The 27,860-nt window shown below is 42.7% G+C and overlaps 1 protein-coding gene across 1 annotated transcript; it reads left to right on the forward strand.

The window, feature by feature from the left end:
* The first annotated feature begins 1,688 nt into the window (after positions 1 to 1,688).
* LOC148518215 (GTP cyclohydrolase 1-like) lies at positions 1,689 to 24,251 on the forward strand. The gene is made up of 6 exons (XM_088477513.1): positions 1,689 to 1,975; positions 13,059 to 13,168; positions 15,853 to 15,908; positions 19,127 to 19,158; positions 21,527 to 21,611; positions 24,090 to 24,251. Exons 1-6 carry the CDS (start codon positions 1,711 to 1,713, stop codon positions 24,214 to 24,216), a joined length of 675 nt encoding a protein of 224 aa, XP_088333639.1. The 5' UTR covers positions 1,689 to 1,710; the 3' UTR covers positions 24,217 to 24,251.
* The last annotated feature ends 3,609 nt before the right edge of the window (positions 24,252 to 27,860 follow it).

The following is a 27,860-nucleotide window of genomic DNA, read 5'->3' on the forward strand; positions in this document are numbered from 1 at the left end:
CAGGGACCGGCCGGCGCCCCTCCGCTTGCCCTCCCCACATAGGGAACCAGAGAGGAAGGGATCCCCACCGAAGATGCCCACCCGACGGCCTGGAAAGGAGCCCCGGCTGCATGCAGACCCTCTCTCCCCTGCAGATGCAGAACATCTGACTATTAAGCCCACCTGTGGACTCCGCACGGACCCCCCGCTGACTGAACCTCCCCTGCTCCCCGCTGCCAGGGTCCCCTGGGCGCCACTCAGATCGCCCGCGGATGGGGCCCCGGCCAAGTTCTCATGGACCGGCCTGCGTCCCTCCGCTTGCCCTGCCCACACAGGGAACCAGAGAGGAAGAGATGCCCACCGGAGATGCCCACCCGATGGTCTGGAAAGGGGCACCAGCTGGGGACTCCGCATGGACCTCCCGCTGACTGAACCTCCCCTGCTCCCCGCTGCCAGGGTCCCCTGGGCACCGCTCCGCTCGCCCGCGAATGGGGCCCCGGCCAAGTTCTCAGGGACTGGCCGGCGCCCCTCCGCTTGTCCAGCCCGCACAGGGAACCAGAGAGGAAGGGATGCCCACCGGAGATGCCCACCCGATGGCCTGGAAAGGGGCCCCGGCTGCAGCCGACCCCTCTCTCCCCTGGGGATGCAAAATATCTGAATATTAAGCCCGCCTGGGGACTCCACTCGGGCCCCCCGCTGACTGAACCACCTCTGCTCCTGGCTGCCAGGGTCCCCTGGGCGCCGCTCCATGCACCCGCGGATGGGGCCCTGGCCAAGTTCTCAGGGACCGGCCGGCAGCAGGAATTAGGACTGCCCAGTTGTTTGTTCGAGGCTGGGGGTTAATCAGGTCTGGGGAGCACCCTTCTTGATACCACCTGTCATGGAAGTATATGTCGGAGCTCACAGAAACACAAACACATATTATGGCTTGCACAGGAAACCCATATCTGTCTTGATATTGTGATTCCTGGGGACATGCCCAATTTTTATGCAGGATCATGCGGACATGCCTCCTATTTCACCTCCCAGGGTCCGATTTGTGGGGACCTTATTTCAAGTCCCCACCTTGCTAGATGTCCCACCAGTGTTGGTGTGTTGTCTGACCTGAGTCCCCAGAAATATAGATATACGAGAGCACACACACACACCTCTCTTTTGCCAGTACTTTGGTAAAATCTTAACCTCTGTTTTCTCTTCTATATCTTGGAAATCTGTCTTTTTCTTCTCCTCACATACAAGCAGTTAGTACATCCAGTATAGTGTCGTCCATGATGTTTGATTTACAGTGAATCTGCTATTGGCTGGAGCTTGTAAATGTTCTGCTGCATGCTACACGCACATGATCAGCACACTAATTGCAATGTCTGTAAGAACATAGAATGAATGAAAGGGCATATGTTTTGTCAGGCTCATCTGGTAGAGCAGCATAACTAACCTGCTTATCAGACACCCACTTCCTTAAAATCCATGTGCATAAGTCATCTGCACTCTAGCCTCAGGGAGCAGGAGCCACACACCTCTGGAATAGAATACATTAGTGTATTGACAGTTATAACGTCATTCTTTGTCATCAGAGATTGGCTTCAGTTATCTGGTGGTGTATAAATACAGGGGACAACTTGGATGGTTCTAATCACTGGCAACCTGTCACAAGTAGCTGGGTACATCCGTGCTATTCTGCCAGCTTTCTGCAATCATTAAAGCCTTGGGTTGTGCAGCACAGTATCCAACATGAATGGAGAATTCAACTGCAATTACATAACCGGCTATAGTAATGGCACAATGGATGTGAAAAAGTCTTTGGATCAACAAAATTTGAACCAATGCAAGAAAGAGCAACATGATCAGGACAAGCTTGCATCTCTAGAGAATGCCTATACCACAATCCTCAGAGACCTGGGGGAGAATCCAGACAGAGAAGGGTTGCTCAGGACCCCCCACAGGGCTGCCAAAGCTATGCAGTATTTCACCAAAGGATATCAGGAGACTATTCATGGTAAGTACATTTCTGCAAGGAGAAAACATGTCATTCTTTGCAACAATTTGTATATTTAAAGTGCAGTATCTCTCCAAGCTAAAATGATATATGAGTAATACATAGGATGTCACATAGGCACATCACTTGAGCAGATCCTCCAACATGGCGTCTTCCACTTGGCACGAAATGTTCTGCTCCTGGACTTCCATCTTCATTTATGATTGCAGTCACCTGTGCTAAAACACTTTTTCCTCAATTAACTAGTTCAACACAGGTGGCTGCAATCACAAATGAAGACAGAAGTCCAGGAGCAGAGCATTTTTTACCTGGTGGAAGCGGTCATGTTGGAGGGCAGAGGCAGATTGATAACGCTTGTATACATAAATTCCGGATCTGACCCGGAGGTTGGAACAGGGTTCCAAACCTGATCAGACCCGGAATTTAGCCGGCGCCGACCCAGGATATTCCCGAGTCGGCGCCATTCACACCAGAGCCGGGTCTGCAGTGACCCGGCTCTTCCGGCGTGGAAGTGGATACTTGGAGATGACATCATCTCCAAGCATCACTGAAGCCAGCATTTGGCATGCTCCAGGTCATCGTGACCCGGATCGCGCCGTTTACACTGCAGGGTTTCACGGATCATTCCCGTGTTAAACCCTGCAAGTTACCTGGGTTGGATTGTCGGGTCACTCGACCCAGGAATCCAACCATGTCCCCTTTTACACCAAGGAGCTACCCGGGTTAACCCTGCAATAACCTGGGTTTTAGCTCTGGTGTAAAAGGGGTATTAGAGGTTAGGCCGCCCATAGGAATAACATTATTGCCCTCTTATAATATAACAAGATAATATAAAAAGTAGGTGCTCTGCTACTTAAATACATACTTTGGATATGCAATATTTAAATTCCAATAAGGGTAATTCTAATCAGGGCTGCCAGTGCCACCAGACAGGGTTCCATGCTTCAGCATCTCTGGTGGCCAAAGCATTCATCTGCGACTCCCAAGCCAGCTCCGCAGTCACTGACGTTCAGCATAGTTGGGGGAAGGGGGCAGACTGCTGTGCCGCTCCCAGGAAGTGGCACCCCTAGGCACCTGCCTCATGTGCTTAGTCCTAGTTGGAAATCCACCACTGTTGGAGGGTCTGCATGAGCAGCTTTTGAAAGGCATAAGGCAGCATCCAAATTTCCCAATGGAAACTCTTCAATTGAAATCAATAATATTTTATTCATTCTTATCACCCAAAGCATTTTAAAGCTGGGTACACACTGACAGATATATTGGCCAATCAATTGATTGGCCAATGTACCTGCTGCCCGTCGGGCAGTGTGTACCCGCGATATGTCGGTGCAGTGGTGTAAGTTCATCCCAGACGCCCGGAGGCAAGTTATAATTTGGTGCCCCCCGTCACAGCCGCTGACACTGTAATGTAGTAATTTGCATGCAGACAGGCTATAGATAGATGAAGGCAGCAGCTGATGGTCTGACATGGAGCTCCCCACTAGTGTATGGTGGCTTCTCAAGTGCCAGGAAGAGGTGCCATGTATTGGGCGGCCGTGATGGTACAATCTGGGTACATAGTTACAGCCCTAAGTGGGGTGAATATGTTGTGGAGAATGGAGGAGGTGCCCCCTTCAGAGCTGGAGCCCGGAGGCAGGCGCCTCCATTGTCTCCCATAGTTCTGCCCCTGTGTCGGTGAATGTTGGTATTCACCGACATGTCGCATCGGTACACCGCCCATATACACACAGCGGCAGCCGCTAGGAGGGGGGTGGGACATGCCCCCTGCCCACCTGGACACGCCCCCTGGTCGCCAGGACTTGTGGGCAGGCACAGATGATGGTTGTTCAGTGTGTACGAACAACCATCATCTGCAGATATATCTGTATAGTGTGTACCCTCCTTTAGACCGAATTATCAACTGTATTGTTCAAAAACCCTGTGTTTTTTTAGCCAGGATCAAAATTCTCTAAATATTTCATTGAACTCTTGAAATGTGCTAGAGGTTCCCAAACTCCGCCATTCAAAGTCCAGGTTTCAAGGATATCCATGCTTTGGTCCAGATGGTTAAATGAAATTGACTAAGGTACTAATTAAGTCACCTGTATTCAAGCTGCTTTTCAGCTGTATATTAAGGACTATTTAACTAATACCCCTTTTCCACTAGCAGCAATAACCTGGGTTATTGCACGTGAGCGCACAGCAACCCAGGTTATTGTGCTGTGTGAAAGGGCGGGGCTGAAATGAGCCGGGTCGAGTTATCTGGCATTTCAACCCTGATCACAAGAAGGGTTGAATGCGTGTTCAACCCTGCTCGTGAAGCAGTACGACCCCGGTCCCATTCTCTGCTTAGGAAGAGCCGGCGCTATCATCTCCAAGTACCGGCTCCACACGTGATGCCGATGACGGGCCATTTGTCTGTTTGGGGTCTCACCCAGCACGCGCCTGGAATGGGCACGTGAAAATAATCTCAGGTGCGACCCGGCATTCTAATGGAAAAGATGTATAACATTTTCCATTAACGAGCTACCTACTGTTACATTTTAAATGCTAGGAAAAATAGATACCCTAAATAACTGGGTAGAGGAGGGGTAGTACATAGTAAAAAGAAAAAAGTTTGTTTTGCAGAATCCATTGCGTATCATGCTTATTTTATTCCAGATATTTTTACTGAGAAGAATACTATTCCACTTTCACAATTTGCCACCTGTTTCAGAAGTTATTTATTAATTAATTTGATCAGATTTTTGTGGTCAGATACTATTGAAGTGATAAATCAACTTATTTACTAGGTTAATTGGCACAGTGAACACATATTGGATTAATATCATTTAATTGAAATCCACAATTTGTTGTTTTAACTTAGTGGCTCTCTAGCTGTTATTAAACTACAAGTCCAAGCATGCTTTACAGGATGATCTGTGGGAGGGTATGCTGGGACTTGTAATTTCACAACAGCTAGAGAGCCACTAAGTGGCCAGCACGGTGCCTAAATGATGATTAGATCATATGAATACTTTCCAGCTGTCCCTATTTGGGATGATGAGAACTGGGACTAACCAGACATCCCACATGCTACACATTTGTCCCAATTCACAGGAAGCCAGAAGGTATGTGCCCATATCAGTGGCAGAACTCCCGAAGACAATGGAGTCATTTGCCGCCGGGCGCCAGCCCTGAAGTGGGCACCTGGCTCCATTGTCCCCCACCTGTTCCGGGCACTGCATGGAGAAGGAGCGTCACTGACCGGCGCTCCACCTACAGTGGCATAACTACGGGCGGTGCGGTCGCATAACTAGAAAAATGTCCCAAATAGACTTCAGCAGCATTTATTATCCCATAGGTAATATTCTTTGATGCTATAATGGTATTCAAAACAGGTTCTAGAGAAAAGTGTCACTCGCCATATGGCTATAGTCAACTGTATCCACAAAGTCCCGAATGACGTAGAAATATACAGAGAGTCTCAGTAGCGTACCCACACTTTTATACTTATTGAACTCATGACAGGCTGCGGCGTTTGGGAGGCGGAGCGGGGGCGTTCCTGGAAACGGGGGCGTGTCTCCCCCGTTTTCCAGGAGGGACGAGGCCAGGGTCTGCGTGGGTGCACGCAGACTTCCTGGCCTCGCAGGCTGCCAGGACCCGGCCAGCCTGCGGGAAACTTTAGCTCCTGCAGCCTGGCCAATGAAACATTGACAACAATCGCGACCGATGGTCGCGATTGTTTCGATGGTGATCCCAGGCTGCGACCTGGATCGCAGCGCTGTGATCATGCAAGTGCAGCAAGGAGGTGTGTGACACCTCCTTCTGCATTTGCATTTTAAATGGACGGAAATGCAGATCCGCTTGTGTGCGACTGTGCAATTCTGTCCGTCTCTGAATCAGGCCCTCTATGTACACAAACCCCTGCTCTAACCACTAACCTACCCAGATAGTAACACTTATCAGATGGTGTTTATGTAACATTTCACAACTGATACTTTTATTCAAGCCACACCGATTCAAATATATATTTACTAGTATACAAAATAATTTCTATACCACACTTTATATACAAATACTGTTGAATATTGGTCTTTAAAACGTATATATACCTATAGATAGAAAATAGTAGTTGCTGACCTCCCCAACTGGGAACCAAACTCATGTTTTATTATATACTAGACCTCCACTTAAACCTCTACTCTATCAAAGTCTCTGGAATGCCCAGAACATAATCGAACATGTCCGATGAAAGCTGACTTATGCTGGCCATACACCTGCACGACCAGCATAAGATAAGATTCAGATACGATTCCCCGGAGCTCCCTGGCAGTCCTGGCAGCACGACTTGTTGTTTTTCATTGCACACGATCTGTCGTACGATCGATGGTGTGCCTCACGCGCTCATCAGGGAAACTTTATTGAAATGACATGATTGGACGCGCGATGCATCGCATGCACAAAATACATGGTGCGATCTGCACACGATACGATGGATAATATGGGCTGCACATCTGATCATACGATCCATTTTAAGAGCTGTGGGAGCGCGTATCGGATCGTATCCCACTCCAAAAATACACGGTTTCTACCAGATTCATCGTAAGACTCGTCGAAAATCGGGCAATCGGCCCAAATTCGTGCAGGTGTATGGCCAGCATAAGACAATCCTGCATCGTATAATTCTGTTAACATTCACACCATTGATAATATAAGTGTACGCAAATTATTCCTCTCTAATCTTGTCTATCCCCCCACTCATAACTACACATGACAAATATACCAGGAAGCATAAATCAAGCAGATCATAATGAGTCAACAAAGTGTCACAATGAAGAAAGGCCACCTAAGGACTAAGATGTACGTGACATAATAATTCTTGAATAATGAGTTATTGTCAGAGTCACTAAAGCGTGTGGTATGCATTTGAAACTAGCACCATATTTTCCAGGGTGAATACTAAAAAAATATCACTGACAACTACGACTAGACCAAAAGTACTTCGCATGATTGACATTATTATGTCACGTACATTTTATGTGGCCTTTCTTCATTGTGACACTTTGTAGATTCATGATGATATGGGAATTTATGCTTCCTGGTATATTTGTCATGTGTAGTTATGAGTGGGGGGATCGACAGTATTAGAGAGGGATAATTTGCATACACATTTTTATCATCAATGGTGTGTATAGTAACATAATTATATGATGCTGTATAGTAACATAATTATATGATGCTGTATAGTAACATAATTATATGATGCAGGATTGTCTTAAGGCACATATCCACTACACAAGTAAGAACGACTGTACGATTATGACATCATTATCGTACAATCGTTCATTATACTGTGCAGTGGATAATGTGCCCACACTGAACGGTATGTAGTTCAGTGCCGGCACCCTCCCTCATCCCCGAACATGTACAACCTGTCGATATCGTCAGGTTGGGCAGTATGTTCAGACAATGACAGATGCCTACAGCGGCCAGCGGGAGCGCACATCGCTGGTCATTGGCAACATATCCACTGCACAATTAATGAACGATTGAACGATAACGATGTTGTAATCGTTCATTTATATCGTGTAGTGGATATGCGCCTTCAGTCAGCTTTCATCGGACATGTTCGTTTATGTTCTGGGCATTCCAGGGACCTTTATAGAGTAGAGGTTTAAGTGGAGGTCTAGTATATAATAAAACAAGGGTTTGGTTCCCAGTTGGGGTGGTCCGTTATTATTTTTTTATATATATATATATATATGTATATATATATATATATGCAACTATTATTATCTATCTATAGGTATATATAAATTTTAAAGACCAATATACGTCAGTATTTGTATATAAAGTGTGGTATAGAAATGCTTTTGTACACTAGTAAATACATATTTGAATCGGTGTGGGTTGAATAAATGTACGATTGTGATATGTTTAATAAAAACATCTGGTAAGTGTTACTACCTGGGTAGGTTAGTGGTATGAGCAGGGTTTTGTGAACACAGAGCCATGAGTTTGATCCCCAAGTGGGAAAAGAATAAATAATTTTTAAATTGTTTGTTTTTTAGTACAAGTGAAACTCATCTATTTATTACCAGTTATTTATATAGCGCACACATATTCTGCAGCGCTTTACAGAGAATATTCAGCCATTCACATCAGTCCCTGCCCCAGTGGAGCTTACAATCTATATTCCCTACCACATGTACACACACATACACAGTAGGGGTAATTTTGTTAGGAGCCAATTAACCTACCAGTATATTTTTGGCGTGTGGGAGGAAACCGGAGCACCCGGAGGAAACGCACGCAAGCACAGGGAGAATATACAAACTCCACGCAGTTAGGGCTGTAGTGCGTATCGAACCAACGACCTCAGTGATGTGAGGCAGTAATGCTAACCATTACACCATCTGTGCTGCCAAAATGTTTATCTAAATATTTCTTATTTATACCAGATCGGAACTATAAAGATATTATGTATGGATTTATTGTGTGGTGTACTAGTTAGGAGGTTTAAAGATTTCAACACCAATAAAGTAGTAAATGCAGGAAACTTTCAGCAGCTTGTGACTTAAACCCATGTGTGTCATTAACACATCTGAGCCCGTTAAAGTTAATGAAAGGAACCATTCAAATGGATTTTGGACCTGGGGGTATATGGACAAATTGATAAGGGTACCGTCACTCTTTGAGAAAGCCTCCAATTGTTAGAGGCAAAATGCGTCAGTGAACCCCGTTATTACTGGTCCCCCTTCATGGTTCCAGCAGCCTGGACATCTATTGGAGAAATAATACACACTGGGCAATTTACTGCTTAAGTGCATGGACAGTCCTTTTCCCTGCTGGTATCGCAAACCTTCTGCAGCTGCTGCACACTCTGGTCTCCAGCTGACTAGCTGTGAGTGCACTCTGAGTACACACGAGACAGTGCTCTCTATAAGCCGGACTGCTGTCAGACGGACAATATATAACCAGGACGGAGTAACTATTTATGGACTTGAGCCAATAAGTATAACAGTGTGGGCACGCTGCTGAGAATCTTTATTTATTTTAACGTCATTTGGGACCTTGTGGATACAGTTCACTACAGCCCAATCGAGAGTGACACTTTTTCTAGAACCTATTTTGAATACTATTATAGCATCAAAGAATTTTGCCTCAGGAATAATAAATGCTGCTGTAGTCTATTTGGCCCATTTTTCTAGTTATGTGATATGACCACATAAGGTTTTATTATAATCTTCTTGTGTGTGTATGTGTATATATATATATATATATATATATATATACAGTGCCTTGCAAAAGTATTCACCCCCTTGGATTTTTACCCTTTTTGTTACATTACAACCTGTAATTTATTTATTTAATCTGAATTTTATGTGATGGATCTGCACAAAATAATCTAATTTGGTGAAGTGAAATGAGAAAAAAATATATATAAAAAAGAATCTTTATAAATAAAATTCTGAAAATTGGCATGTGCATATGTAATCACCTCCTTTCCCAAAAAAAAGTGGTGGTGCATCCAATAACCTTCAGAAGTCACATAATTAGTGAAATAAAGTCCACCTGTGTGAAATCTAAGTGTCACATGATCTGTCAGTATAAACACACCTTTTCTGAAAGGCCCCAGAGGCTGCAACACCACTAAGCAAGAGGCATCGCACCATGAAGACCAAGGAGCTCTCCAAACAAGTCAGGGACAAAGTTGTTGAGAAGTACAATTCTGGGTTGGGTTATAAAAAAAATATCCAAATATTTGATGATCCCCAGGAGCACCATCAAATCCATCATCATCAAATGGAAAGAACATGGTACTACAACAAACCTGCCAAGCGAGGGCCGCCCACCAAAACTCACAGACGGAGCAAGGAGGGCATTAATCAGAGAGGCAGCACAGAGACTAAAGGTAACCCTGAAGGAGCTGCAGAGTTTGAGTTTGCCAAAAAGCGACTCCCCAAATGTAAGGAGGAAGGTGCTCTGGTCAGATGAAACTAAAATCTTACTTTTTGGCCACCAAGGAAAACGCTATGTCTGGCGCAAACCCAACACATCCCATCACCCCAAGAACACCATCACCACAGTGAAACATGGTGGTGGCAGCATCATGCTGTGGGGATGTTTTTCAGCAGCAGGGACTGGGAAACTGATTTGCGTCGAGAGAAAGCTGGATGGTGCGAAATACAGGGATATTCTTGAGCAAAACCTGTTTCAGTCTGCCTGTGATTTGAGACTGGGACGGAGGTTCACCTTCCAGCAGGACAATGACCCAAAGCATACTGCTAAAGCAACACTCGAGTGGTTTAAGGGGAAACATCTAAATCTGTTGGAATGGCCTAGTCAAAGCCCAGATCTCAATCCAATTGAGAATCTGTGGTCAGACTTGAAGATTGCTTTTCACATGCGGAAACCATCCAAAATGAAGGAGCTGGAGCAGTTTTGCCTTGAGGAATGGGCAAAAATCCCAGGGGCAAGATAGAGACTTATCCAAAGCGACTTGCAGCTGTAATTGCCGCAAAAGGTGGCTCGACAAAATACTGACTTTAGGGGGGTGAATAGTTATGCACACTGAAGTGTTCTGTTATGTTGTTCTAATTGTTGTTTGATTCACAATATAAAAAAACACAACTTCACAGTTGTAGACCTGTTCTGTGAATGAAATGATGCACACCTTCAAACAATCCTTTTTAATTCCAGGTTGTGAGGCAACAAAACATGAAAAATGCAAAGGGGGTGAATCCTTTTGCAAGGCACTGTGTGTGTGTGTATATGTGTGTGTGTATATATATATATATATATATATATATATATATACACATACACACACACACACATGTTTAGATATCATTGCAAGGTTTTATATAATAAGTTCCGAGCTGGTATTTGTTTCTGCCATCTTTCAAACAGACATTTTTTTTAAACTAGCGCAGTAAGATTACAGTAATATTAGTAGTTTTTCTTATATTGGTCGAGCAACCACAGCTCGCTCTATTTTCTGCAGCTGTACTTGTGATCTTTGAGTGGATTTAGATACTCTATATCATTTTATATATATTTTTTTTTATTTATATCATTAATTATAGCTATTTTTTTCTGTGTGAAATGGTCAACCTGGGAAGTAATTCCCAGGATTTCGACCTTGGTTTTTACACATTTACATAAATGAATTAGCTTTCGGAGCATACGTATTTGTATACCTGTATATATGTCACGTGATTTAGAAGTGCAGTTGTACAATTTTGCATGTCTCATAAAAGTTCCTGTGCAACTTGCACTAGTATTCTAAGCTGCATGTATCCAGCACTGACTGCTACCCTCGTTTTCCAGAAGCCGGTCAAAGGGGTTCAGGGGCAAGTTCAGTATCGTAAGGGCATGGAAGTGACAAATAACCACGTCATTTTGGGCTATGCATATATATAGGGTTAGTGTATGTCTCTAGAGCAGGGGTTCCCAATCATGGTCCTCAAGGCACACTCAGTCCAGGTTTAAGGATATCTATACTTGAGTACAGGTGACTTAATTAGTACCTCAGTTATATTGATTTAACCATCTGTGCCTAAGCATGGATATCACTAAAAACAGAACTGTTAAGCTGCGTACACACTGGGCGATATTTTGGACGACTGAACCATAACGATATCATTATCGTTCAAAATATCGTTCAATTTTTGCACAAAAACGATAACTACCAGCGATGCGCGTTCCCACTGGTCGTTGGTCTTTGTCATTCATCGCCCGAACATGCAGGCCAACCTGACGATATTGTCAAGTTGTTGCATGTTCGGGAATGAGGGTGGGTGCCCAGCACTGAACAATATCATGCATGATATTGTTCAGTGTTTGTGCTCAGTGTCGGTAATGACACTGAGCACACCCCTGCCAGGGACACACTAGACTATGTCGCTCATGGGGCGAATCGTCTAGTGTGTATGCACCTTAAGTGTGCCTTGAGGACCGAGGTTAGGAATCCCTGCTCTAGAGTATATATGTTTTGTAGGCACATTTTTTTGCACTTATGTAAAGAAAGCATAAATTCTAAGCTTGTGATGCAAGCGCTAATACTCAAGTCATTTATATTTTGAGTTGAGATTCTCTTAAGTGTATTGTAATTGTAAATACTCCCAGTCTCATTTTTGTAGCAGATTTTACAAAAATGCACTTGCTGCTAACATTTCTAGAAACTGTACAATTGATTTTTTTTTGCTTGAGGACACAATGTACCAGCGGCGTATCAAGAGAGGAGGGGGCCCATGTTCACTCCCCATCCGGGGCCCCCTCCTCTCTCCCCAGCTGCCGCCAGCAAACTGACAGCAGCAGTAGACTCCGGGCACTAGAGTGCACTCAGAGTCTACTGCACATGCTCAGTTCACCGGGAAAATGGTGCGGCAGCCATTTCCTGGTGATTTCCTACTGCGCATGTGCAAAACACTGGGAAAATGGCTGCGGCCATTTTCATGGCGTTCTGTGTAGCACTACTCCGTGGGACTTTGGAGAGGTAAGTATAAGAAAAAAGTGTGGGTGCGGGGTGTGCACCCATTATAAATACGCCCCTGCAATACACTGATAAGAATATCTTGGACAGGCTGGTTGCAATAGTTCCAAAAATAAGTCATTTTTGGATGTATTATGTTTTACATGAGGAATAGCCATTGACCATCGATAGTTAGCAATAACTGTTGATGGCCGATGGTTTTGCTATCGATGGCAGAGAGCCAATGGTTCTCCGCCATAGATGGACAAGTGGGAGCTGATGTTTTTTTTTTTGGACAGGACTGAGCTTGGCCCCCTCCCCAGTGCCAGCTAAGCCCAACCCACATTTTTTCGTTGGCCTGCAGCCCACCGTCCTCCCCCCCCCCCCAGCAACGATGACCATCGAGGGGGTGCAAACCATCGATTGTGCACCATAGATCATTTTTGTCCCATCGATGACCATCCCTAGTCTGTCCCGCAAACACACTAATAGGCAGAACCCAGAGCAATGGAGAAAAAATAGCCACACACATAACACAGGATATTTTCCATAAACAACAATTGAATAGGTTATTATAAGACAAATGCATAACTTGAGAATATAACAAATATAATATGAATATATATATCTATTTTATGGTTTTAGATATACTCAACAATGCCATATTTGATGAAAACCATGATGAAATTGTCATTGTGAAAGATATTGATGTCTTTTCGCTCTGTGAACATCACTTGGTACCGTTTTTTGGCAAGGTACGTACAAAAATACAAATATGAGCAATGGTAAAGGAATATAGAAATACATTTCTCTGTATAGCGGGCGAGGAAGGGGGTGTCACAAAAACAAACTTTAGTATTATGTTAGATTAGATATAAATGAGCATTGCAGGCTATGATAATAAGGGCCTAATTCTGAGGTAGGAGTAAAGTAAAAAAGAGCAAGTAATGCTGGGGAGACACCTGAGTGACGCAGAGGCTGGCTGATCGCTCCGCCAACCCAGCGACCAATTTGGTAAGCATACATACCATTCAGTTGCTTGATATGTCTGGCTAGACATCACAACTGAGCAGGCATTTAAATTTGCCCATCCAGTCAAAATGTCATTGGCGCTGGTTCCTGCGGCCAGCATAATGGGTTGGTTGGTCACCTGTACACCTTCAGATATATATGCATCCACTGTGCTGCATGGACGATGCAATATATCGTGTGCACTCATCCGCAAATGTACTGAATGATATATCGTTCGTCGGCTGTACGAACGATATATCGTGCCCTTATGTACCTAGTATAACTGTGCACCTTGGCAAAACCATGCATAGCAACCAATCAGATTCTACTTATCATTTATCTAGTACCTGCTAGAAGATAACAGCTACAATCTGATAGGTTGCCAAGGGCAACAACTCCACTTCTAAAAATCCGCCCTTTAGTAAATATATCCCTTAAGCTGCATACACACACAACGATTTAGTAAATGAACGTTTTTCATTAATTTTTTCAAGGGAAATATGAACTAAAATTGTTTACTAAAATTGTTCATTTACTAAATGTAATGAACGATTTTTTTGAACTACAAACGATTTTTGCATATTCCCTTACTGAAAATCATTGAGTTGGTCAGTCTGACTGAACTGCAAACGTGAACGCGCATGAACGATAATCGTTCATCATTTTAACTCAGAAAGTTATCGATAATCGTTCAAAAAATTGTGTGTGTGTATGCACCTTTAGTCTTAGTCACTTATTAAAACTTTAATTGGTTTAAACTAAAGCTGGCCACACACTAGACCAACTTACATCCAACCAGCCAACTTGTTGATTGGTTGGAATGAAAATCTGGTAACGTATGTGAGTAACTGATGATCGGCAATTGGCTCCTAAATGCCAGAAAACAGATGAAAATGGTCGTTTAGACAACTTTGTTAAATGTTTGATCTAAACCAGTGTTGGCTAACCTTGACACTCCAGCTGTTGTGAAACTATATATCCCAGCATGCCCTGCCACAGTTTTAGCATGCCCTAATAGCAAAACTGTAGCAGTGCATGCTGGGTTATGTAGTTCCATAACAGCTGGAGTGTCAAGGTTAGCCAACACTGATCTAAACTATTTGTTCAAACAACAGTTTTGGTCCATTTTCCAGCGTTTGGGAGCAAATTGCTGATTGTATTCCTTACCAGATTTGCCTTCCAACCAATCAACTAGTTGGCTAATCTTTCAGATAATCTTTAGATGTGTGGCCAGCTTAAGTCACATTTTAGTATAACTTTTTTGCTTTGTTTTAGTAAAGATTTAGTCAGTGGACCTCAGTTTTCATTTTAGCCTAATTTTAGTCAACGTTTTAGTCATATTTTTTTGCAGACAGTTTAATGATACTGTAATGGATTTTACTGCAGAACTTTTCTCTAAATCCCTTGAGAACTTAAACTCGGCATACCTTTAACTATGTGTTTAGTAACCTAGGCACAGTAGGCTGAGTGATACTGTGTTGCATACTGACTTACAGTAGTATTCCTCCTATATATCATAAATAACTTCCTTAAGTTTGTTAGAACAAGTGCAACACACAATCATTTCCTTCACAGGTCATATTTATTTTCTGCAAATATCTAGAACACATACTTGTTCTTTAAAAATGTAAAATATTATTGAAATATTTATATTATCATTACAATTTAGTCCTTTAATTGACAAAATTAACGCTGATGGCAGGTGCAGCTTCTCCGTCTGAGTATGGCGTCTTGTGTGAGCGGTTGTGCGTCTTTAGGTGCCGCCGCTATCAGCGCCACGCTCGTGTCTGCCTAGCCACCCCTTGTATCTCCCAGCGATGCCCACTAAAATCCACACTCCCTGCGTCCTAATTCGTTCTGAGTCCCAGTGTGCATACACAGTGCGATGCAGATGCATGCACAGTACTTAAAACATCAGCCAACTGCGCTCCGATTGGCATAGTGTGCGACTCAGAACCAGGCCATAAGTGTGCCGACAAACAGACCAATACAATCAAACTCAGATGACAAAATTGATGACACATTTGATCCTCTTGGTTGAAAGATAAGAAATTGTTAACATTAAACTGTGCGTATGGCAATTGTTTGGTTCACCTCACGCACTTCTGCATTTCCTATGGAGTAGAAAATTGTTATATAGTAGTCATGAAAAAAAATAAATGACCTTCAAATTGCCAATATTTATTCCACTTTATAATGGATTCAATTGTCTAGCTATAGAAATGCTCCTTTTTTAAAAAGAAAATACATATATTTTCCATCTATAATTCACACCCCTTTTGACCTGAAAGCTACAGGATGAAAAAAAAAATTGGGAAATATTTTACATGCATGATGACCCATTTTTATTTCTATATATTAGAAAGTATATGGAGTGGTACAGATTGCTTGTAAATTTGTTTAAATCTTTTTTTATTTGTATTCCTAGGTTCACATTGGCTATTTACCAAATAAAAAAGTTGTCGGACTAAGCAAACTGGCAAGGTAACTCATTTATAATAAATAGGTCATTACTGCATGGAAAAACTAATCTCAACCAATACTTTTGGCTGTGTGTGCCTCTATTACCAGCATAGCGAGATACCTCCCTTCACTAGAGCTGCTATAGAACCTCACCAGACTAACCAGAACTTGGCAGAATGATATTTGGACGTCACCATTCTGCGCTCACACAGGAATAAATCCAGGGAGACTGAGCAGGAAGTACAGTTTTCTTACCTACCTTCCCTATTCTTTACAATATTATAGAAATGTATAGGGAGAAACCCTTTCTTTGATTTTTTGTTACAGTAAGTTGTATCTGACACACATTTTTTTTTTTTTAACTCAATAAATAAAAAAAAAAAATGATGGAATACATTGTACTAGGAACCACTGCAAATGTCTAGTGTTATATAGGCCAGAAACCAGAATATCAGCATGTTCACACTTAAGGTGCCCACACACATACCGATCTGCACACGATCCCACGATGTGTGCGATTTCCCCTGAACTCTCCCCCGGCAGCTCCTACACACGATTTGGAGTAAAAAGCATCTAATCTGACTTAAGATCTATCGTGCATCTTAACTTTTTTTTTTTTTTCCCAGTGCATTTTGTCCCAGATTGTCAGATCTGCCCTACTGCACGGCAGATCTGACGATGCGATGTGCGACCAGCGGGGACGCACATCGCATCGTGATCGTGAGTTAGGACTCACGATTTGCCCATATTTTACACGATCTGTCGTCACGATTCGTCGGAATCGGCCAGATCGTGTAAAATATCGCTATGTGTGTGGGCACCTTGAAGCTGGGTACACACTTAAAGATTTTCTGTCCAATCTTCCAACTAGTTGTTGGTTGGAATGAAAATCTGGTAAGGTATGAAAGTATATGACAATCAGCAATTTGCTCCCAAACGCCGGAAAATGGACATAAACTGTTTGAACAAATTGTTTAGATAAAACATTTAACAAACTTGTCTGATGACCATTTTCATCTGTTTTCTGGCATTTAGGAGCAAATTGCTGATCATCATTTACTCCCATACGTTACCAGATTTTCATTCCAACCAATCAACTAGTTGGATGGTTGGACAGAAAATCTTTACGTGTGTATCCAGCATTATGGTTGGATCATTTTTTTCAAAGCGACTAAACCGTGAGGATTTCTTTGCAAAAGTGCTTGACATTCAGGGACCGTTTTGGGGTGTTTACAGGGAGTAGCGGTAAAAACGCAGGGGTGTCGCGACCATTTTAGGGGCGTGTCTCAGCATACTATTGCGATCCTTTATGCAGAAAACTTGGCGCCAGTGTCTCACTCACCTCACCTATGCGTAGTTCACGTTCTCTTCTCCAAGTAGGCATTCCATGGGGTTAAAACAAATAAACGGGTGCTCCCGAATCCAAGCCGGATTGAGCAAAGGTATGTGTTTCCACACACACACCTTTACTCCGCGCGAATGACCGGGGCACACGTGTGCCCCGTCATTGAAGGAGCCGCCAGCCGATCAGCGGGCATTTCCGTCGGAGCAGCTCGCTGATTGGCTGTGTGCGGTCAGCCTGTCCCCCCCCATAGACTTCAATGGAGAGAAATCTCCATTAAAGTCTATGGTGGGAACCGCTACATTGTAGTATTGATGTAACCTTGAAGTCTATGGAGGAGACATCAGTCCCCCACTAGAAAGGGTCTGGAGCTGGTTTTAAATATAGGGGTAACCTCACGCCAATTTTTTTTCACCTATATTTAAAACCAGCTCTTTCCCTGCTGCCTGGTGCTGGTTGTTAAATTACAGTGGAACCCTACACATTTTTTTTTCCCTGTAATTTTAAGAACCAGAACTGGCTGGCAAGTCCGGGGCTGGTTAGTCTTTTAGGAGGGGGGACCTCACATAATTTTTTTTTAAAATATGAACCTGTTTTTTACAGGTACAACACAAGCAGCTTACACATATCTCACTTATATGTGCAGGCTGCTTGCTCGGGAGAGTTTTGCAGAGAGAAGATACTGCAATCTCGGGTGAGTCATCTCCTACAAAAACTGCTACTCGGGGAGAAATCTCGTTCTGCTTCACCATCGGACATCTCAGTCTCAGCTAAACTCACTTCTTGGTAAATTTGAGAGTCTCAGGAGCCTCAAATAACCAGAATTTCGTGGGAAGCTAAATCGAGTTGAAAAAAAAAAAGCAAATTCTCCCAGACTTGATTCTTAGCAAATTTACCCTTTAGAATCAGGTCAAGCCTCATCAGTGGACTCTGTACCAAATCAGAAGACACACTGTAAGGTTCAAAGTCAGGGGCGTCGGAACAATTTTGTGTTGGGGTGGGAACATAAAATCATTTCGGCGCTGACCTCCACCCCTCCTACCTGAGCGGTGGATGGTCATGCGCTATGCTTTATAGCAATAGGCTGCACAGCCTCTGCAGAAGGCAGTAATGTGTGGTTGTAAACTTAAAGGCTGAACATCACACCTCCTCCTCCATGCGGTGCAGGCGCTGTGCAGCCTACTTCTAAAAAGCACAGCCACTGACTGTCCCGCAGCCTCCTTTCACATGTGTGAGAGGGGAGGGAAGGGGGTGAGCTGCCTCATTGCTCCCCCCCCCTCCATTCTTACGGCTATGTTCAAAGCAGGGTTCAGCAACTATATAACACCCAGGTCAGAACACAGAACCTAAAGCAGTCCTCAAGCGATGATAGGGCTGAACTTGTAAATGAGACACACATCGTGTCATGACCAGTGGTGGCTCCAGAGGTGGGGCTGCAGCACAGTCCAAAATTCAAATAGGGGAACCACACCAACTGCCCTTCCAAACATCACCAGCCTGGACTCACTGGCTGTTGATGTGGCTCCCCTATTTGAATATTGGACTGGGCAGCAGCCACACCTCTGGAGCCACCACTGGTCATGACTATGCTGACGAAAGACACACTGACCATGGTAACTGCACAAGTTGGCGCATGTGCTTAAGAGAATGCAAACCACTGAAGCAAGTAGGTGTCGGATACTGGTGAGATGTTAAGGTAGGGACAGACTCTATAAGTATGTTACCATTTCGTAACGAAAAAGCAGTGCATTTAAATATGCTAACCCATTCACCACTTGTGGGCTATATTATAGACAGTTTAGCCCTTGAACTAATGGTAACAACTGCAATGACAGGGCTGTACAATATTGATTTATTAACAAAAATATTGCTAACTCTGAATTTTTTTTACCTTCAGAATTGTTGAAATATACAGTCGGAGATTACAAGGTTTGTGCGCCTGAATTTGTAATTTTTTCTTTCTTTCAACAATAAACGGTTATTGAATATATGCAAAATTTATGGGGATACAGAATAAAGACAGAGGGACAACAACGGGGATGTAAAAACCAAAAGGGAAGTAGGGGGTATGGGTCATCAGACATATAAATGAAACAAAAATTATAGTGTTAACTTTTCAGCCATGAAGGTCTTCTTTGGAAACTTGTATAGAATAAAAGGAGGAGAGGGGATTCACGAAATAGAGTTTGCAGGGGAGGGGCACCTTTACCCTCTGTGATATATACGTGCCATGGAAACCACTTCATGATAGGGGAAGAGGGGGCCATAGAGTATGGAACCTCTTTAGTTTCCATTTCAAAATTAATTTGAGTTCTGGAGACTACTTTAGCAAATGGGGGGTGACTTCCAATGTTCCACTATAGTAGCTCTAGCAGAGATTAAAATATGACCAAGGACATAACGGGTGGATTTGGGGATGGTGGTGGGATACCAATGTAGAAGAGCTAAGGAGAGGTCTGTGGTTATAGTAAGGTCTAAAATGTCTAGTATGAAAGCATCACCTCCATCCAGAAGGGTGAGAAGACAGAGCAGTCCTAAAAAATGTGAAAAATTGTACCATCTAAATGACAGACGCCAGCAGAGTTTAGAAGTTGTAGGCCATATCTTATGTACTTTAGGGGGAGTCAGGTATAGCCTATTTAAGAGTTTAACATGCATTTCAGTGTGATTAGTGCACTTAGGGCCTGATTCAGAGCTGCTCGCTATTTGCGGTCGTTCGTTCAAAAACAAGGGGTGGCTATTCAAATGAACCGTTCGCTCATTGCGGTCTGTTCACGCCTCTAAGTCTGAACGAGCGAGCAAAACTTGCGGTTGTAACTTTGAAAAATACGCCCCCTGGCCGCACGCACCATACGTCATATCCGCTATTTATAAGATTAATCGAGTACATCGAACAGCGTATGAACTGCTCGCTATTCTTGTGGTTGGTTTTTCCTACCACAAATTTGCGAGCAGTTCTGACTATAAAATAACCTAATGACGTGGTCAGTGACGCTGCAGTATTAATTATGCACACCCATAAAACGCCCGTTTTGACCTTTAAGCACGCCTGCGTTCTGATCTCCACTCCCTGTTTTCAAGCACCTTCCCCTGTTACCACCCACATACGCCTCCTCCTGTCACTCATATTAGCAGGCATTCGCTATTTAGCGAACAAATTATTTTCGGCCGCACTGACTGGTTCACGCATGCGTATTACGATCCGTACGCATGCGCAGTTGGGCAAACATCGCTCGGAACGAACGAGCGGCCGCTTACGAGCGGCTCTGAATCAGGCCCTTAGAGAGGGAAAAGCAGGAAAGTTGAATAGATTCCCACTGTTTAAAGGTGAAGATACGTTGGAGGTCAGCTTACCATTTTAGCAGAACGGGAGACTTATCTTTCAAGTCCAGGGGTGACAATAAGCAGTACTAATAGGATATGGCACCACGGGAGGAAGTTTTAAAAAGTCTATCCAAAACTCGATTCACGGGTATCCAAAAAGTAGTGGGGCCAGTATTCATTTGGTCAACCCAATGTTTAAGTTGAAGATAACAGAAGCAGGCTGAGGGACCTAAATTGAATTTGGCACAAATGTCCGCAAAAGGGAGAATAGTAAATGGAGATAAAAAAAAATCAGCTAGAGATTCACACCCAGATGCATCCAATAGGAAATATGGAGATGAGGTAATGATCTATCTAAAGCCTGAAGGGATACAGACCTGGTAGCAGGGTAAACTCAAAATGAGTTGGAAGCTTAATAGCCCAAACTATCCAAAACAGCTTTAGGGAATGTCTGTAGTTTTGGGGTAACCAAAGAAGGTCAAGTAAACCATGAAGGAAAGCACAGTCCAGGTCCTCCCAAGGTTTGGAGTGGAGGGGGAGGACCAATTGCTTAATTGAGAGAGCAAGGTTACCTCATGGTACCTAGTCAGGTCGGGGAGAGTGAGACCCCCCCCCCCCCCCCATCCCTGCGTTTTAGAGCGGGTCATACGTCCATAAGCTTTTGTGGGAGCTTTTTGTTTCCATACATTAGAAAGCATCAACCACTGCATCAATTTATGAATTAGTAATTATTATTTGAGGAATTTACAGTATACATACATTATCCTTATACCTGATGAAAGCATTCTAGCCATACTGAAATGTTGGGCTATGTGAATCATTTCAGCAAAGTACATATAAAGTTCGTTTTTATTTTTTTTTGTATAGTGGTTCTGTTCACATTTAGTTAGTTTCAAAGTTATTTGTGGACATTTATGTCCTGTTTTGATAGCCCTGTAAGCGCACATCAATAAATCACTGTATTTATTTATAGTTCAAGAGCGTCTCACAAAACAAATAGCCCTAGCAATTAACGAGGCCCTGCAACCGATGGGAGTAGCTGTTGTTATTGAAGCGTCGTAAGTAACATCTTTCTTGTATTAAAGAACAGGGGAAAAAAAAATTAAGTTGCGTTCTCAAATGATTGTGCCATTAAAGATTTCAATGCATCAAACAACCTAAATAAGATCACTCGATCATCAATGAGTTTAAGGGTGAGTGTGATGCGGAAGACACAGAAATCAGATGGTAACAAAGAGCTGCACTCAGGCACTGAGGGGCGATTCAGCGTTGCATGCAAGTCCGTTTCCAGGGTGGATTTTGCTAATTTTAGCTCTGCACATGCTCTGTAGCCGAGCATAAGAAGTATTGGGCAACTAAGTGCGATTCAGAGTCACGGACATCTCAGATGTATCACCACTTGTGGCTGAGTTGGTGTCAATTAGTGTCGTGTAGGTGGATTTTCGGGCTATTGGAGGTGATTGTGCAAATGCGTGCCAATAATGATGAAGGTTACTTTCACAAATGCTGAATACGTGCATAGATCCACATTTATCACCAGCATGCAATGCGGTCACATCTATAGGCAGACGTGCGTGTGACTCTGAATGTGCCCCTGAATGACCTGTGGAAAACAAACATTTAGACGTAAATTTTAAATTTTCTAAAAATGACACTTTTCCAAGAATTTGCAAAGCAGGTTTTAAATTAACATTAATCATCCAAGAATGCTACAAATGTCCCCACATGGTGATAATTAGTAACCTTCCTGAGCATAAAGCCTAAATGCTTAGAACCCTAACAAAGTATTCTGTCCCAAGGCTGCCACATTTATCTGCCTGCACTGTTAATGTTGCTCCTCTTCTATAAACTCTATAATAATTGTCCCAGTGAGAGGATCAGAGGATTAAAAATGTTGCAGGATGATTGGTAAATATATGGTGCCTAAGGAAAAAAAAAAAAAAAAAAAAGCTTTATAGGTCACTTCCACAATAAAGACACTTTTATAAAATGTGCCTTTTATATAAACTCATTCTATTTGTTTTAGTAATTTTATTTCATTCAGTTTACATTTTTTGCCTCATCTCAATCATTACAAATTAACTTATAGCAAGTCTATCTGTGGATAAAGTGTAGTCACAAGAGGCAGCCATTTTGAGAAATTAACATCTTTCTAAAATTGATAGGATGAGTAAATGGTTCAGCTCACAAAATGTCTGCTTCCAGTTTGTTCCTTGCAATAGCAGGGCAATAAGCCTTTCCCCTGATTAGTACAAACCTGCCACAAAACATCTAATCTGGAACCTCCACCAATTTTTTTATAGAAGCTATTCCCCTTGAGGTCAACACATGGGGGCTATAACACCAAAATCATGACAGTTGGGAGGTTATGCACAATACATCAAGGAAAGGGGGATATTGGGAAAGGGGGAACGCAGCACAGGTAGATAAGATGTTCTCAGATTGAGAAATGCAATGAAGTAATTCCAAATTATATGATGTGAGTGACTGAGGTGCTCCCTGGGAGTAACTAGCTTGTACTAAGAGAGAGGTTATGCACAATGACAGAAGTGATGTGCCAGTCAACAAGAGCAATTACAGTGGCTAATCTCTAGTTATTATTTATTTATATGGCGCCACAAGTGTTCCGCAGCGCCTTATACCTCTTTTCCACCAAAAACCCAGGTCCGACCTGGGTTTTTGGACATGGTTCCAACCCTGGTCAGACCCATTTACACTGCACCTTTGATCTGGGTTACTCCCAGGTCAGCCCTGTTCACACTGAACTCAGGTCTGCCCTGCTAAACCTGTGACGTCATAAAAAGTGGGAGGTGAATGCTCCACAACCACCAATCCGCTCAATTTAGGCATGATCCAGGTCAGATAACCCGGGTTGCACCGTTTACACTGCACCATTACCTGGGTCCATCCTGGGTCCAACCCTGGTAGCTACCTGGGTTGGATTGCAGGGTCACTTGACCCAGGTTATTTTTCAGGGACCCTTTTACACTGAGCTGCGACCCGGGTAGACCCAGCAAAAACCCAGGTTTTTGCTCTGGTGTAAAAGGGGTATAACAAACAAATAAGTGACCAGTGACTTAGACTACAATACAATGCAGGACACGGATAATATACATAGCTACATTAGCGACCATAACACCCACATGGACAGCAGAGCATAAGCAACCAAGTGTTAGGTGCCCTAGTGGGGAGTAAGAAGTAGATGAAAATAAAGTAAGGAGAAGCACAAGAGGGTAGAGGGCCCTGCTCGTAAGATAACACCATGCTAACATAAGTGTGGGTTTATATTTACACATATAAATTACATGGCACCTTAACTAATCATCCCCAAAATGTACTTATGTAAAGGGTGCCACCAGCAGTGGATCACGTTATCAATGGCACACATAGCGCAATTCGTTGGGTCACCCTCACAGAAGAGGCTTGGGAGCGTGACTAAACATTGATGTTAGTTCCGTTACTGCTTACAATGGATAATTAACTGATATCACTAAATAAAGGCAGGACTATAACTCTTGGTTGTGATTTTCCCATAGGCACATGTGTATGGTAATGAGAGGGGTGCAGAAAATGAATAGCAGAACTGTAACTAGTACAATGCACGGAATCTTCAGAGATGACCCCAAGACAAGAGAAGAATTCCTCTCACTAATCAAACAATAACCAAGTAACACTTGTATAGATGCACAGTATTGGATAAAAACACAATAAATATGTAAGATGTATTATGTGTTAACAAATGGTGCTCAACAATTGTTTTCTTATTATTGTTTTAAGCATAATACAAACTAATAACATTGTTTGATTTATTGGATAAGTTGTGTCAGTGACTGATTTTGGATTATATTTACTAAAACTTCTACAGCAACCAATCAGATTCTAGCTCACATTATAGATTGTAGTAGATAAATGATTGCCAGAATCTGATTGGTAATTACGGACAACACAACACCTCCAATTTAGAAGTTGCTTTTTTTTTTTTGTTTTTTTTTTGGTAATTCTTATCCATATTTGTTTTTATTTACATTGTAATGGACAAACAGGTTTCTAAATGCATTCTATTGCATTTAACAAAATCAATGTAAAAATAAATTCTTCTTTGAAAAAAGGTCCCAACAATTTTTTTACTTGCCTTTTCATTCTTTAAAATTGATACTAATGTGGAAGTTCCTTATTTATCTGTATTGGAGCATATACACGGTCAGATTTGTCAGATGAACGGATTTGAACTATTTTACCAAAGATTTAAACGATTGGAACGATTTTTGACTGCGTTAAAATGAATGGAATCGCCTAAGTCTGACTGCAAACACATCAAATGTCAGATATCGTTATCTGACCATCTGGAACGCGCATCGTTCAAATCGTTCATCTGACAGATATGTCAGATTTTCCTTCAGATCTGAACGATTGAACGATTTTTTTAAATTGTTATCGTTCAGATCTGAAGAAAAATCTGACCGTGTGTATGCACCATATCAGTGATTATGGTGGAGATGTATCAAAGCTTCTAAAAAGAGTGGAGAAGTTCACCATAGCAACCAATCAGCTTCCAGCTAGCATTTATCAAGCTCATTCTATAAAACAATAAGTACAAGCGGATTAGTTGCTAGTGAGTATGGAAAGAAGTGATGTAAAAAATTGTTCTCTAAAAAAATATTTTGTTTTTCTAGTCTGTGAGCTCTAATGAGCAATACTCAACCGTATAAGTCCCCATCTGATTTTTGTGTATGAATTACAGTATATTCTAAACGAATTGTAATAGACAATATGACACTGAAGTGCCATCTTACATATATAAGCCACACACATTTATTAATATATACACTAGCTGATATACCAGGTTTCGCCCGGGTAGACCTTAGATATGTACTGCTTCCATCTCACCTCTACAATAACAATCCTTCACGTCTATAGTACTGCATCACTGCTATGGTAACAAATAACTATCTCTCACCTGTGTACTAACACAATCCACTCCCTCACCTCTGTAGTAACACATTTCCCTACCTCGTCTATGTTGTAACACATTCCCCTCCCTCATCTCTGTAGAAATACAATCCCTTCTCACCCTGAACCCACTACTATATGCTTACCCCCCTAACCCTGTACCCAATAGTGTGTCCTTATCCCTTAACCCAATACTGTACCCTTATCCCCTAGCCCTGCACGGGATGCAGTCAGGAAGCAGACTGTCGAAATTCTGGCCGCTGGCATCCCGATTGTGCAATACCGACAGGGGACTAATGATAGGCATCCCAACAAAGGTCGAAGGATTAGGCACTTACAGGGAGTATTAGGCACATGGGGGGGAGGTTGCCAGTCTTCCGACATCGGGATTTGAACCGCCGGACACATGTCATACAGATTCCTCCCTGCACACATAAAATTTAATGCTGTAACAATTAGCAGATAATGCTCAACAACACAAATCCCACCCGGCAGAAAGGAGCTTAATGTATAACCTGACTACAGAGAGAGGAGCCCTATAACTACTCTCCGAAAACAACTGCAGCAGGCACAGATTAAACAGCTGCTCAGCGTCTCAGCTTGTGTGTGTGTGTATGTGTGTGTGTGGGGGGGGGGGGGGGGGGAGAGTGTGAGAGAGAGAGAGAGAGAGAGAGAGAGAGAGAGAGAAAATATGGCAGGACTTCTGCAGTGAGTGAGTGCCCTTGGTGAGTGCACCAAGGGAGCGGGTTAGGAGTTAATGGGGAGAGCCTGGGGCAATAGTTGTTTCAATAGAAGCAGCCCATTGCCTGTGCCCTGGTGGTCTTGCGGAGGGCGCCAGGCGGCCTGGGCGACCGCTGTCAGCCCCGCTGGTGGTCTCCCACACCAGCGTTGACAGCCACTACAGCTCTTGCCTTGTTAGCACTGCTCGCCCCGGTGTCCGGCTGTGGAGCGGCACCATGGGCATCCTATAGGACGCCTAGCACTGCTCACTCATAGTATAAGAAAATAAAATAAAACTAATTAAAATAAAGCTATTCTGCTTAAATGCAGTCTCTAAAACAGTGCCTGCTCCTGCAAGGCACCAGCCTGGCACTGGGCGGGGTATAGGAGGAGAAGCCGGGGCTGCTGAGTGAAAAAGTTTAACTAGTTGGTGCCCGAACTACTCCTGCCCCAGCCGTATTATACCCATGGTAAATGCCTGTATCCCCTATGGCATGAAGAAGAAATAAATATAAGTTTAATTTAACCAGAAAACCTGCCCCAGGTCTTCCTTACTATTAACATTCTGACAGACTCAAAAAAGCCACCGTTAGAAGCAGGTTATATTATTAGGCTTCAACATACTGTGGGGAACAATCATAAGCAATTATTAGTACTGCCCACTTCCAACATTACATACAGCCATCGGGATACCAGGATCTGCAAGTTATAACTTTGCGGGAACCTCAGGCTTTGTTATAAACCATCTGCCTCTATATACTTAGCCATATCTAGCAGCTATCTGGTCGCACAAGAGATCATATATTTCTCCCACTGTCTGATAGTGATACGCCCTAAATGTTTGAATGGGGGGTGCTACCACGGACATATGTTTTATAGCAACAAAAGAACAAGAGAAGAAAATGAAATGTCCAAATTGGTGCACTGAAAATAAATTGTATTAAAATTGAACTTTTATTATTATATTAATAACACATAATTATGAAAAAGTAGCGAAAAATGATTAAAAAGTAGAAAGAAAGTGTAAATAGACTGAAAAGTGTAATAAAATTAAAGCAACGCCCCTACAATTCATGTAAATTGTATTGCTGGTGTTCCTATATTTTACATATAAGCTAGATAGGGTACATTGTAACCCAATAAAAATGGTATTATATAATATAAAGATTATCCTATAAAGTTACATTTTAATACAATTTATTTTTAGTGCACCAATTTGGACATTATTTTCTTCTCTTGTTCTTTTGATACTTAGTAGTTAGAAAGGAATTAATGGTTTTAGAAAGAGAGATTCTACCAGCAAGACCAGAGAAATCCGTGACATGACAAGGTAGACTCAGAAAAGTGCAAACATGTAACTAAAATTATTTATTTACTAAACAAATCTGTTCTGCTGACAACAACATAATTCCCCCTTTATTACAAAGGTAGGCAACCTGTGACTGCACAGTTGATGTGGAACTACAAGTCCCAGGAACCCTGCCAGAGGTCGGAGATCCACAGGTTGCACAACCCTGACACACAACATAAAATAAACACACAATTCGGTTTAGTTGCAATGTAAAAGCTATGAAAAGAAGATTCTTCTTCTGTGTCTGAAATGGTCTAAAACAGTAACGACTTCGGACGCATATGAT

The sequence above is a fragment of the Taudactylus pleione genome, unplaced genomic scaffold (genome assembly GCF_031769625.1).
Source record: "Taudactylus pleione unplaced genomic scaffold, aTauple2 ptg000201l, whole genome shotgun sequence".
NCBI lineage: Eukaryota > Metazoa > Chordata > Amphibia > Anura > Myobatrachidae > Taudactylus > Taudactylus pleione.

Bases quoted from the DNA above. Each gene is read 5' to 3' on its own strand.
- LOC148518215 (XM_088477513.1), top strand. From the start codon at position 1,711: ATGAATGGAGAATTCAACTGCAATTACATAACCGGCTATAGTAATGGC. The intron at 19,159-21,526 runs GTTTGTGCGCCT...ATTTATTTATAG, and splicing joins ATACAGTCGGAGATTACAAG to TTCAAGAGCGTCTCACAAAA. The intron at 21,612-24,089 runs GTAAGTAACATC...ATTTTCCCATAG, and splicing joins GCTGTTGTTATTGAAGCGTC to GCACATGTGTATGGTAATGA.